The sequence below is a fragment of the Cajanus cajan genome, chromosome 5, assembly GCF_000230855.2.
Source record: "Cajanus cajan strain Asha chromosome 5, NIPB_CcT2T_4, whole genome shotgun sequence".
NCBI classification, from domain to species: Eukaryota; Viridiplantae; Streptophyta; class Magnoliopsida; order Fabales; family Fabaceae; genus Cajanus; species Cajanus cajan.
The window spans coordinates 49,366,486-49,380,856 of NC_138521.1; the positions used below are offsets into that span (position 1 = coordinate 49,366,486).

The 14,371-nt window shown below is 31.1% G+C and overlaps 1 protein-coding gene across 2 annotated transcripts; it reads left to right on the forward strand.

The window, feature by feature from the left end:
* Positions 1 to 591: 591 nt before the first annotated feature.
* On the forward strand, positions 592 to 3,760 carry LOC145958339 (uncharacterized). 2 transcript variants are annotated; one of them, XM_083075307.1, is made up of 2 exons: positions 592 to 941; positions 1,827 to 3,760. In XM_083075307.1, exon 2 carries the CDS (start codon positions 2,229 to 2,231, stop codon positions 3,744 to 3,746), a length of 1,518 nt encoding a protein of 505 aa, XP_082931433.1. In that variant the 5' UTR covers positions 592 to 941; positions 1,827 to 2,228; the 3' UTR covers positions 3,747 to 3,760. The 2 variants fall into 2 exon arrangements, with proteins under 2 accessions (XP_082931433.1, XP_082931434.1); XM_083075308.1 differs by having other exon boundaries at positions 2,226 to 3,760.
* Positions 3,761 to 14,371: the final 10,611 nt, after the last annotated feature.

Consider the following 14,371-nt stretch of genomic DNA (forward strand, 5'->3'; position numbering starts at 1 on the left):
GACATAAGGTAGTTACAAATCTACCCACTCGCCCACTCCTCGTTTGTAACAAATTGGATCTCATTTGTAGCAAATTGGATAGATAAGTGTAACATCCCAGTTTTTATTATTATTATATGGTATTTGGTCATAATTTTGTGATTATATTTTACTTCAATTGTAGCTAATTCACATTTCATTTATGCTTAATTGTAGGCTTTAGAAATATATGTATATTGTTGGGCTTAATTAGATAGTTGTAAACTTTCTTTTCAATAAAATCGTTTTCGCTGGGCTGACTGGCAAACCTCGGTGTTTAGGGCATAACTTGGGCTGTGATGGTCCAAATGATGCAAAATTGGTGTCAATGGAAATCTAAGAGAAACACGCACAACTTTTACAGAAATAGCCATTTGCAAAATCGGTCGTTTAGGAGGTCAAAATTGGAATTTGATTGATACAATTGGTTCTCGCTGGACTGATTGGCAAGCCTCGGTTTGTGGGGTATAACTTGGTCGGTGGTTGTTCAAATGATACAAACTTGGTGGCTATGGAAAGATAAGAGAAAATCCTACAACTTTCATGAAGGAAATATGTTCAGATTCGGCTGTCTATAAGGTCCAAATCAGTAGCTAAAGTCGATGAGGAAAAGAACATGGCACCAACTCCATTAATTCATCCCACCAACTTTAATAATTCATCTCACTAATTCATTCCACTTAGTTTTGTCTAAGATTTTTTCATTATTTTCCATTTTTTTAATGTGTCTTGAAGGCTATAAATAGCCCTTCACTTCTCCATTGCAAACCATCCCTCAATTCTCATTCTCTCTTCTCTTATACTCTCTTCTTCTCCTCTTCTTCTCTTTGAAGACCTAGAGGAATCCATAGGAGGTGGTTCTATCCTGGTAGAAGGAGCCTAGAGGAGGAAGCTCTTCTTTAGTTTCAGCGCTTGTCATCCAGGTAAGGGGGGGAGTGAGAAATCTCGCTCTGGGTGTGGGATTGTATGCTGGGTAGTGGGATTGGCCCCCAATCCTGTGTTTGTTGTATGTTATATTGTTTGTATGTTCTAATTGCTTGGTTAATATGTGTGTATGAATAGAAATTCTGTTGAGATTATGATTGTGAAAGTTATGAATATGATATGATAATGTGAATGTGATGTTTCTAATGATATGATGTGATGATGAAATATGATGTGAAATGACCATGAGATATGATTGACCATGAGATAGATAATGTGATAATGTGACAATGAGATATGAAATGTGATAAAGAGAAATGACCATGGAAAGTGATAAAGTGATATGAGAATGCATAGAGTCTTGTTTGACATGCATCATTTGCATAAAGTGATAAGGGTACGATATGGAATACGCCGCCAGAGAAGGCCCCCTAGTGTAAAAGCTGTGGGGATCAGTCCTTGGGGATGGCTCGGTTTGGAAGTCCCAGTCTCGCCCATTGTGTGCATGGGATGTATCTTGCGCGGCTTAGCTATCCCGACGAGACTCTGGTAGTATGTCCTTCTAGTGAGAGTGCGCAGAGGTTGTGTCCCGGCATGTACTCCTAGACTACTCTTTGTGTATTGCTAGCGGCAATATACTACGTGATAAGTGACTGGCGCCACATGCATGATAAAATGTAGTCCGTGTCCATACATGTGTCTTTTGATATTATATGACAAATGAATATGCCTTGAATGAGTAAGATGTGATATTGTTATTAATCTATGTTATACATATTTTGTTTGTGCTTGGCTATCTGGTATATATTTCTACACTGTGAGCCGAGTGAGATGTTTTCTCACTCCCTTTTTCTTTGTGTTGTTTTTCTCTGACTGTTATACAGGTGATTATCAGTATGAGGCTGAGAATGTTGGTCGTGAAGCTTAGGCTTCTTTATGGGCTATGCTCTGATAGGACATGTGACATCGGGGCATAGATAAGATTAGATTAGGATGTTAATGTTATTATTTTGGAAACTTGAGATTTATTTCTTTGTAATTTCTGCTGATTGTGTTTGTTAAAAATGTGATACTCTTTAAACATGTTTGATTATTAAAGTTATATTATTTAAATTTATTGATTTATGATATGCGGGGTAGAGGGTGTCACATTTAGTGGTATCAGAGCCAGGTCGATCAAATCGACCGTGAGTTATGAGTCTACTGTGCTTGTGTGATAGTTGAGAAATTTATACTAGCATGATGGTTGATTATGTTTGTTGTCATGTGTACTATTTTCTTAGATTATGGCTGGTAGAAATGATCGTGCAATTGCTGATGCTCTTCAAGCGTTAGCACAAGCCGTGAGTAACAATAATAGGGCTGAAATCACTCCTAACTGGTTAGAGCGATTTCAACAAAATAATCCACCTACTTTCCAAGGAGGATATGACCCAGATGTTGCGATGAATTGGCTAATGGAAATCGAAAAGATTTTTAATGCCATGGAGTGTCCTTTCGCTCAGAAGGTGAGGCTGGCTACCTTCATGTTGACTGCTGATGCCCATTTTTGGTGGGAAGGAGCTCTTCAAAGGATGATTGATGGAGGAGTGCAATTGAATTGGGACAACTTCAAGAGAGTCTTCCTCGAAAAGTATTTCCCGGATGATGTAAGAAGCCAGAAAGAAGTTGAATTTCTCGAGCTGAAACAAGGAAATGATACAGTGGCAGAGTATGCTGCAAAATTTGATGCCTTGGTTCGCTATTGTACTCATTACCATGGTGAGGGTGGTGAAAGGGCTAAGTGTATTAAGTTCGTGAATGGCCTTCGTCCGGAGATAAAAACAGCAATTAATTATCAAGAGATCTATCACTATCCAACGCTTGTCAACAAGAGTAGAATCTATGATCGTGATAATCGTGCACGTGCTAGTTTCTACAAAGGGGCTGGAGGTCCTATACGTGCTGCAGGTTCTAGTGCTCTGGGTAAGAGTAAGCCTTACTCTGTTCCTACCAAAATTCAAGGAAATCATGCTAAGAGTAGATCCGTTGCTAGAAATTCTTTCGTAAGTGGTGCTGCTAGTGTAGGAGGCTCTGTTTCTACCCCTACTAATCGATGCAAGAAATGTGGGCTGCGTGGGCATGAACACTATAACTGTCCCGACAAAGAAATAACATGTTTCAATTGCAATGGCAAAGGTCATATTAGTACTCAGTGTCCACAATCGCCAAAGCAACGTATGATGGGAACAGGAGCTAATTCTCAACCTAAACGTCCAACAACTACTGGAAGAGTATTTGCTCTTAGTAGTGCTGAAGCTACTCAGTCCGATAATTTAATACAAGGTATTTGTTTCATAGCTGAGAATCCTTTGGTTGTACTGTTTGACTCTGGTGCAACTCATTCTTTCATTTCTTTTGCCTGTGTCCAAAAATTGAAATTGCCAGTGTCTTATTTGAGCTATGATCTAGTGGTAGAAACTCCCACAGAAGGTCCCATATCTACTTCTAGTATTTGCCTCAAATGCCCAATTGCTATTTCTGAAAGACAGTTTCTGGTTGACCTTATCTGTTTGCCTCTTAGTCAACTCGATATCATTCTTGGAATGGACTGGTTATCTTCCAATCATGTCCTACTAAATTGTTTTGAAAAATCCATATCTTTTGGTGAGAATAAGGGCGCAGAGTTTTTAAGTGCTAACAAAATAAAAACTTGTTTAAAGGAAAATGAAAAGGTTTACATGATTCTCGCCTGTTTAACTCTTGAGAAAGACCATGAGCCTAGTAAGATTCCCATAGTAAGAGAGTTTCCTGAAGTTTTCTAAGGACATATCTAGCTTACCACCTGAGAGGGAGATTGAGTTTTCCATAGACTTAGTACCTGGTACTGCACCCATATCCATAGCACCTTATAGAATGTCCCCTAAGGAGTTAGCTGAACTCAAGAAACAGATAGAAGAACTTCAAGAGAAACAATTCATTAGACCTAGTGTCTCACCTTGGGGAGCGCCTGTTTTGTTGGTCAAGAAGAAAGATGGGAGCATGAGGTTGTGCGTAGACTATAGGCAACTAAATAAAGTAACCATCAAGAATAAATATCCATTACCTAGAATAGATGACCTTATGGACCAGCTAGTTGGGGCTTGTGTGTTTAGTAAGATAGATTTGAGATCAGGTTATCACCAAATCCGAGTGAAATCCGAGGATATCCCAAAGACTGCTTTTAGAACCCGCTATGGGCACTATGAGTATTTAGTTATGCCTTTCGGTGTAACTAATGCACCTGGAGTATTCATGGATTATATGAATAGGATCTTTCACCCCTATTTGGATAGATTTGTAGTAGTCTTCATAGATGACATCCTTGTATATTCTAAGACTAAGGAAGAACATGCTGAACACCTTAGGATTGTCCTTCAAACCCTTAAGGAGAAGCAGTTATATGCTAAATTGTCTAAGTGTGAATTCTGGCTCAATAGTGTAAGCTTTTTGGGACATGTGATTTCTGAAGGAGGGATAGCTGTAGACCCTTCTAAGGTAGAAGCTGTACTTGAGTGGAAAACACCTAAGTCAGTTTTTGAGATCAGGAGTTTTCTGGGGTTAGCTGGGTATTATAGGAGGTTTATAGAGGGTTTTTCTAAATTAGCATTACCTTTGACCAAATTGACTAGGAAGAATCAACCTTTTGTGTGGGACTCTAAGTGTGAAGAGAACTTTCAGGAACTTAAGAGGAGGTTAACTAGTGCCCCTATTTTAGCATTACCTGACCCTAATGAAACCTTTGTAGTGTATTGTGATGCCTCTAAGATGGGTTTAGGAGGGGTACTTATGCAGAAGGGAAAGGTAATAGCCTATGCTTCTAGGCAATTGAAAATCCATGAACAAAACTACCCTACCCATGACCTTGAATTAGCTGCAGTAGTATTTGTTCTTAAGTTGTGGAGGCATTACTTGTTTGGGTCTAGATTTGAAGTTTTTAGTGATCATAAGAGCCTTAAGTACTTATTTGACCAAAAAGAACTAAATATGAGGCAGAGGAGATGGTTAGAGTTCCTTAAGGATTATGATTTTCAATTAAATTACCACCCTGGCAAGGCTAATGTTGTAGCTGATGCTCTGAGTAGAAAATCCTTGAGAATCTCTTCTTTGATGATTAAGGAGTTGCACATGATTGAAGAGTTTAGAGATATGAGCTTAGTGTGTGAACTGACCTCTAGGAGTATTAAGTTGGGAGCCTTGAGAGTGACTAATAACTTGATAGATGAGATTAGAAAAGGTCAGAAAGCAGATCCTTTCTTATTGAGTCAAGTAGAGAAGTTGAATCAAGGTGTGGAAAGTGAGTTTAAAGTTGGAGTAGATGGGGTGTTAAGATTTAAGGACAGGTTATGCATTCCTAGTGTGCCTGAGCTTAAGAAAGCAATCCTAGAAGAAGGTCATAGGAGCAGCCTTAGTATCCATCCAGGAGCCACTAAGATGTACCAAGACCTTAGGAAAATGTTCTGGTGGCCTAAGATGAAGAGGGAGGTAGAGGAATTTGTGTATGCTTGCTTAGTATGTCAGAAAGCTAAAGTAGAACACCAGAAACCTTCAGGTCTGCTACAACCTTTAGATGTGCCTGTGTGGAAATGGGATAGCATCTCGATGGATTTTGTAGTAGGATTACCTAGGACAAGGAAGAACTTGGATGCTATATGGGTCATTGTGGATAGATTAACTAAGTCTGCCCATTTTATTCCCATTAACATTAGATACCCTTTGGAGAGATTAACCAAGTTGTACATAGGTGAGATTGTAAGGTTGCATGGGGTTCCTACTAGTATAGTTTCTGATAGAGATCCTAGGTTCACCTCTAGATTTTGGGAGAGCTTGCATAAGGCGTTAGGCACTAAGCTTAGGTTGAGTTCAGCATATCACCCCCAAACAGATGGCCAGACTGAGAGGACCATACAATCCTTAGAAGACTTGTTGAGAGCTTGTATCTTAGAACATGGAGGTACTTGGGATAGTTTCCTACCTTTGATAGAGTTTACCTACAATAATAGCTACCATTCCAGTATTGGGATGGCACCCTATGAGGCTTTGTATGGTAGGAGATGTAGAACACCTTTGTGTTGGGTAGAACCTGGAGAGAGTGCCATTTTGGGACCTGAGATAGTTCAACAAACCACCGAAAAGGTTAAGATGATCCAGGATAAAATGAGAGCGTCCCAAAGTAGACAAAAGAGCTACTATGATAAAAGAAGGAAAGACCTTGAGTTTAAAGAGGGAGATCATGTATTCCTTAAAGTAACTCCTTGGACTGGAATTGGTAGAGCACTTAAATCTCGCAAACTTACTCCAAGATTCATTGGTCCCTACCAGATCCTTAAAAGAGTTGGTGATGTAGCCTACCAAATTGCGTTACCTCCATCCCTATCAAATCTTCATGATGTCTTCCATGTTTCTCAACTTAGAAAATACATTCATGACCCATCTCATATTGTGGAACCCGACAACATTCAGTTAAAGGATAACCTCACTTATGAAACCATACCTTTGAGAATTGAGGACAAGAGGGTAAGGCAACTAAGAGGTAAGGAAATTCCTTTAGTCAAAGTTGTTTGGGGAGGAAACTTTGAAGAAGACGCTACATGGGAACTAGAAAGCAAAATGCGGGAAGCTCATCCATTCCTGTTTTCAGGTAAATTTCGAGGACGAAATTTCTTAAAGGAGGGGAGAATTGTAACATCCCAGTTTTTATTATTATTATATGGTATTTGGTCATAATTTTGTGATTATATTTTACTTCAATTGTAGCTAATTCACATTTCATTTATGCTTAATTGTAGGCTTTAGAAATATATGTATATTGTTGGGCTTAATTAGATAGTTGTAAACTTTCTTTTCAATAAAATCGTTTTCGCTGGGCTGACTGGCAAACCTCGGTGTTTAGGGCATAACTTGGGCTGTGATGGTCCAAATGATGCAAAATTGGTGTCAATGGAAATCTAAGAGAAACACGCACAACTTTTACAGAAATAGCCATTTGCAAAATCGGTCGTTTAGGAGGTCAAAATTGGAATTTGATTGATACAATTGGTTCTCGCTGGACTGATTGGCAAGCCTCGGTTTGTGGGGTATAACTTGGTCGGTGGTTGTTCAAATGATACAAACTTGGTGGCTATGGAAAGATAAGAGAAAATCCTACAACTTTCATGAAGGAAATATGTTCAGATTCGGCTTTCTATAAGGTCCAAATCAGTAGCTAAAGTCGATGAGGAAAAGAACATGGCACCAACTCCATTAATTCATCCCACCAACTTTAATAATTCATCTCACTAATTCATTCCACTTAGTTTTGTCTAAGATTTTTTCATTATTTTCCATTTTTTTAATGTGTCTTGAAGGCTATAAATAGCCCTTCACTTCTCCATTGCAAACCATCCCTCAATTCTCATTCTCTCTTCTCTTATACTCTCTTCTTCTCCTCTTCTTCTCTTTGAAGACCTAGAGGAATCCATAGGAGGTGGTTCTATCCTGGTAGAAGGAGCCTAGAGGAGGAAGCTCTTCTTTAGTTTCAGCGCTTGTCATCCAGGTAAGGGGGGGAGTGAGAAATCTCGCTCTGGGTGTGGGATTGTATGCTGGGTAGTGGGATTGGCCCCCAATCCTGTGTTTGTTGTATGTTATATTGTTTGTATGTTCTAATTGCTTGGTTAATATGTGTGTATGAATAGAAATTCTGTTGAGATTATGATTGTGAAAGTTATGAATATGATATGATAATGTGAATGTGATGTTTCTAATGATATGATGTGATGATGAAATATGATGTGAAATGACCATGAGATATGATTGACCATGAGATAGATAATGTGATAATGTGACAATGAGATATGAAATGTGATAAAGAGAAATGACCATGGAAAGTGATAAAGTGATATGAGAATGCATAGAGTCTTGTTTGACATGCATCATTTGCATAAAGTGATAAGGGTACGATATGGAATACGCCGCCAGAGAAGGCCCCCTAGTGTAAAAGCTGTGGGGATCAGTCCTTGGGGATGGCTCGGTTTGGAAGTCCCAGTCTCGCCCATTGTGTGCATGGGATGTATCTTGCGCGGCTTAGCTATCCCGACGAGACTCTGGTAGTATGTCCTTCTAGTGAGAGTGCGCAGAGGTTGTGTCCCGGCATGTACTCCTAGACTACTCTTTGTGTATTGCTAGCGGCAATATACTACGTGATAAGTGACTGGCGCCACATGCATGATAAAATGTAGTCCGTGTCCATACATGTGTCTTTTGATATTATATGACAAATGAATATGCCTTGAATGAGTAAGATGTGATATTGTTATTAATCTATGTTATACATATTTTGTTTGTGCTTGGCTATCTGGTATATATTTCTACACTGTGAGCCGAGTGAGATGTTTTCTCACTCCATTTTTCTTTGTGTTGTTTTTCTCTGACTGTTATACAGGTGATTATCAGTATGAGGCTGAGAATGTTGGTCGTGAAGCTTAGGCTTCTTTATGGGCTATGCTCTGATAGGACATGTGACATCGGGGCATAGATAAGATTAGATTAGGATGTTAATGTTATTATTTTGGAAACTTGAGATTTATTTCTTTGTAATTTCTGCTGATTGTGTTTGTTAAAAATGTGATACTCTTTAAACATGTTTGATTATTAAAGTTATATTATTTAAATTTATTGATTTATGATATGCGGGGTAGAGGGTGTCACAATAAGTCTTCTTTAAGGCTTTTAGTTTTGTTTGTTTTTTTAACAAACTTTTAGTTGAGAAACACAAATAATAATATATTCTCTTTATCTAATAACAAAAATAAAAATGTGAATTGTTCATTTAGAATAGAAAAGGGAGAAGATATTAAGAGTGACTAATTAAAATAAAAAGTAAGAGTTTTATCTTATAAAAGTTGTATATTCTAGTTTATATTATAAGAAATTATAAAGATTTAAAGTTAAAATAATTTTAAAATTTATTCTGCCCAAACAAGAAAAATGCTTTAATTTCATACAATGTATTAAAATTTAAAATGTAAATCAAATTAAAATTGAAAAAAAAATTAAGAAATATATTTGAAAAGAATAAAAATTAAAAAAGAAATAAATTATATTCTCAATGTACATACATATATTATTATTTTAGTTTGTACAATACACAAAATAAATTATTATTTTATATAACAATTTTTTTTAATAAATAAGTACTTTTGCATATAAAATAATATTATAATAAACTTTTTTATTCTCTTTACTTATTATTATAAGACACTTTTAATCCAATTACAGGAATTAATATAAATAATCATGTTAATTAATTTTACAGAATTTATAAAATAAAATTAAGTTATATTAAGTTTACTCTTTTTATTTATCATTAGTTTTTTTTATAAGATGTGCAGATATTATTCCATATTAAAATTTATACATCCATACCAATTGAGTAGCCTATCCAACATTTCATTTTCAGTTTCTTTAATTTATATATAATAAAGAAAAATACATATAAGACAACAAAAATCAAAACGTTATTTATTTAATATATAAAATTCTTTATTTATAAGGTAGTAATATATATACATATATTATTGTATATGCTTTACTTGCATATCAAATTGGTTGATATCGGTCCAATTAAATTTACTCTTTGAAGTAAATTATTTTTCATACTTTTATTTTTTTTTAATAATGTGGTATTTGTATGTAAGTGGCTATAAAATTTTGGAATTTAACTTACTTTTTTTCTACCTTATATATAAAATTAAACTACATGTCACCTTGTATATTAAATGATTATCATAATTCTAAATTTATAAAAAAAAATAATATTAAATATATTAAATTTAAAAGAATTAAATATGTTATATGGTTTTTGGGTAAATTTATCTTGAACTCAAAGTACATTTAGAAATAAATTTATGTATAGGAAAAATTATGCTAATTGTAGAAGTTTTGTCTTACTAAGTTAATTTTAATTTAAACCTTAACTTATTAAATTTTTTTCTCTTAGTAGTACATTCTTAGGAAAACATTTCCAAACAAACCTTAATATATGAAAATGAGAAAATTTTAATTTTGATTTTTGTAAAAAAAAAATCCTTATTTTTCATCTCTAAAATTTGAATTCATTATTTTTAGTCTTATAAAATAAAATAAAAAATTAGTTTTGATCCCATTTTAAATATTATTTATTTAATTTTTTGATCAATTTTTAATTTTTTATCAATCCCTACAAATTCTTCTTTTACTATTTTCATATTTATTTATAAATTATGTTTAAATATTAGTTTTAAAATATTAGTAATTTTTAGTCTTATTTATCTCTTCCAACTTATCATTTTCATCTTTATTTCTTAATTTAATTTCAATAATTTTTAAAAGCTATCAACAATAATTTTTTTTATCATAATGTATAAAAAAATAATTCATTTATTCAAAAATATTTATTTATTAATTTTAATATGATTTAATTGAATTTAATATAATAAAAAATATATATTTATATTAAATTATACTTTTAGTCCTTTATCTTATTTTTATATTTATTTTAGTAATTTATGTTTAAAATATTTAATTTGGTTCTTTATTTTCAAAGTCTAAGTCAATTTGGTCCTTTTTAAATAATGATTTTTTTTAATTATGAGACATGATTTTGAATTTTTTTAATAATTCAAGAATTGAAACTTGCCTCATTAAATTTATTGCTATATTACACTTTTGGTCATTTTATTCTTATCTATTCACAATTTTAGAACCTCTATTTTAAAATAGAGATATTTATCCCTATTTTCTAAAATGTGGAAATTTTGTCTTCCTATCAATTTGATGTTTATTAGTCGTTAAATTTTGATATTGTCTAATGATTTATCTCCATTTAAATGATGTGATATTCAATGACATGATGTATAATGATAAAAATTTAAAATAACATATATATGATATTCTTCTATATATATTTTTACGAGTTATTGATTTTAGTTCCTCAAATTTAAGGAAAAATTGATTTTTGTCCCTCAAATTTAAAATTGTTGTTTTTAATTTCTTAATTTTTAAAAATCTTATTTTAGTCACTCAAGTCACTAATAACATATATGAAAGTAACGGTTTGAGACAACTATGCAATATCAGCTAAGTTTAATGTAATGTTTTTACTAATAAGGATATTGATAGGTAGATTTTATGCGATGATATTAGAAAGATTTTTTTAACAAAATTTGAGTATAACGACTAAAATAAATTTTTTTTTTTGAAATTATAGGGGCTAAAAATACTAATTTTAGATTTAAGGGATTAAAAACAAATTTATCTTAAACTTAAGGGATTGAAACATATTTAAGCTTTTATATTATTAATTATTTATATTTTTTCAGCTTTTATTTGTACATATCATATTACTAAATATCATATTACTTAAGTATGAGTAAACATTAAAACTTAACAATTAGTATATGTCAATTTCATGGAAGGACCAAAATTTAGTATTTTTAAAATTAGAAAGATAAAATGCTTATATCTTAAAATAGATGAATCACAATTACAGATTGATAAAAAATAAAGGACCAAAATTGCAATTCAACCTAGATTTATTTATATGAAAATTATTGAATGGGAGTTCGCAACTCAAGCTCAAACTATAAAATATTGTAAATATGATGAAAATTGTATAAAAATAAGTTGAAAAAATAATCCAAAAATTCAAAAGATATAATTTCTTAATATTTTTTAGTTACATGTGGAATATTTTCCACACAATTTTCATTATGCATATAAACTGTTAGATTCAAATGTTAATTAAATTTCATAATTCTTATATAGATAAATTTAATTTTAAAGTCTTACATGTCGGATCAATTAAAAATTTATTTAAAATCGTGTTAAATTTTTTTTAAAAAAATGATCATTAGTTTATATAACCAAATTGATTCAAATATAAAAGATAGGTGACAAAAATAAATCTAAAAAATAAGATAAAAAATTAAAACTATAATTTAGTTAAATATTTTTTTACACCAATCTATTTATATATTTTAAAAAACTTATTTATTATAAATTTTAATTATATAAAATAAATATTTATTTTATACTTTTATTAGTTATTTTTAACTCTATTTTAAAATAAATATTTAATCAAACAAGTGTCGATGATCCGTTATTAAAAAAATGTGATTGGAAATAAATACTCTATCGATAATAAACATTTCTTTTTGCTTGAATTCAATTTGTTTTAAGCTAGCAAACAACTTGGTTTGGCTACTAATAAAAAAACAACTTAGTTTAACTTTTTTTTTATTATGTTACTTATTTTATTTATATATTTATTTCATAAAAAATTAATATGTAATTAGTTAAAACAAACAATTATATATACATACATATACACACACGTATGTATATATATATATATATATATATATATATATATATATATATATATATATATATATATATATATATATATATATATATATATATATATATATATATATATATATATATATATATATATATATATAAGGAGGGTTCAAACGACACCGATGTAACTTTTACTAAGTGTTACACCGCTCAATAATTTTATATTAAATGTGAATTTTGAAAATCCAACCGTTGGATTGAAAGTTCATATCTCTTAGATCATATATGTCAAATTTTATATTAATCTAAGACAATTTGATACTTCATTCTCATAAAACAAAATTGACGTAATATATACATTTCAAAATATACTAAAATATGAACACTTTGATTACCTTCAAGTTGTTGTTCAATTTTAACAAATTTTGACATATATGATCTAAGTGATATGAACTTTCAATCCAACGGTTGGATTTTCAAAATTCACATTTAATATAAAGTTATTAAGCGGTGTAACAATTAGTATAAGTTACACCGGTGTCGTTTGAACCCTCCTATATATATATATATATATTCAATCAAGCTAATTCATGATTTGAATGAGTTAAACTTATTAGGTGGCAAGGTTCACACATGTTTTTACATTAGTATGAGTTTGTCCACTTTAAATTTAAACCTTCATAAATTTACAAGGTCTCATATTAGATATTTTCAATGTCGTTAGCTCACATCAAAAGGACATGTTGTTGACCTCTATAGGATCCTGAAGACTTTCAACTAAGTGATCCCCAAATATGGTTCCATCGCCGCCTACATTGTCTAATACTTGTCCTAAGTCGATTAATATGATATTATTCACTTAGGACTTAAATCCTTATAGATTTTCTTTTGGTCTTTACTCAAAAGAACTTATATCAATGGAGACATTCATATGCTTATAAACACACATTTCTTCTTTTTGTTATAATAATATGAAACTTTGTTTGTACTCCCAACAAGACTATATATACAATTAAAATTCAACTCATTTATTTAACAAGCTTAATTTTTAACTCAAGTTTAGATCATTAATTAGTTTATGAACCAAGTTTAATAAATTAATTATCAAGTTGTATCTCAAATTATTTTTGAGTTAATTCGATTCATTATCATCCTTACTTGTGAGTTTAAATACCACCTAGTTATAAAAAAATATAATTATAGTTTTTCAACACACATCTATGCTTTGTTAGGTAATTAACAAATTTAATTCATTTGATTTATGAACTTGCTTTATATATATAGAGAGAGTGAAAGACAGAGAGAGGAGGGTTTGTTTTAATTAATTGCATATTAATGTTATATTTATATGAAATAAATATATAAATAAAACAAGTAACACACATGATTAGAAAATGAAATTTTACTAAAATAATTGGATAGATTTTGGACAGATTATCAATAAAATTAGTAAATACTTCACATGTACTAATAACGTAATTATATAAAAAAATTATGAAAATTTAATAATTTAGAATGTTTGAATTAGACGTACTACATGTTAATCACATATACTATGCACATTATCGTCTAATTTAAAATATTTATTAAACCTTAGTATTAAACTAATGAACTTTAAAATAATGTAACATTAACCGAGTATTAGAGTTTAAAATGGAAAGTATTAAATTAATATTTTATTTCAATAATTATCTTTTTTATTTTTATTTTTTATTTTGTATGTACAATAACAATAACGGGATTTGATCTTAATCTCATGCAAACTATTCAAATCGTCTATTTTTATCGATAAAAAAGTATTTCAATGATAATAATGTAGATAAAATCCACTATACAAGTCCTATATTAGGCTAATTGTAGTGAGTGCTATTTTATTTTGATAATTTAATTTAACAATAATTATGCAAATAAAATGTTGATTTTAATTAAAAACATTATTCAGTAGTATTTATATTTACTGTATCAAAAATTTTAATTTCATAATTAATTGAGCCTAAATTAATAGTTAAAGAACATTTAACATAGGATAGAATATTTTTACAAAATACTTTTATAGCCGAAAAGGTGAAAACAACTTCATAAAAAGAATTGA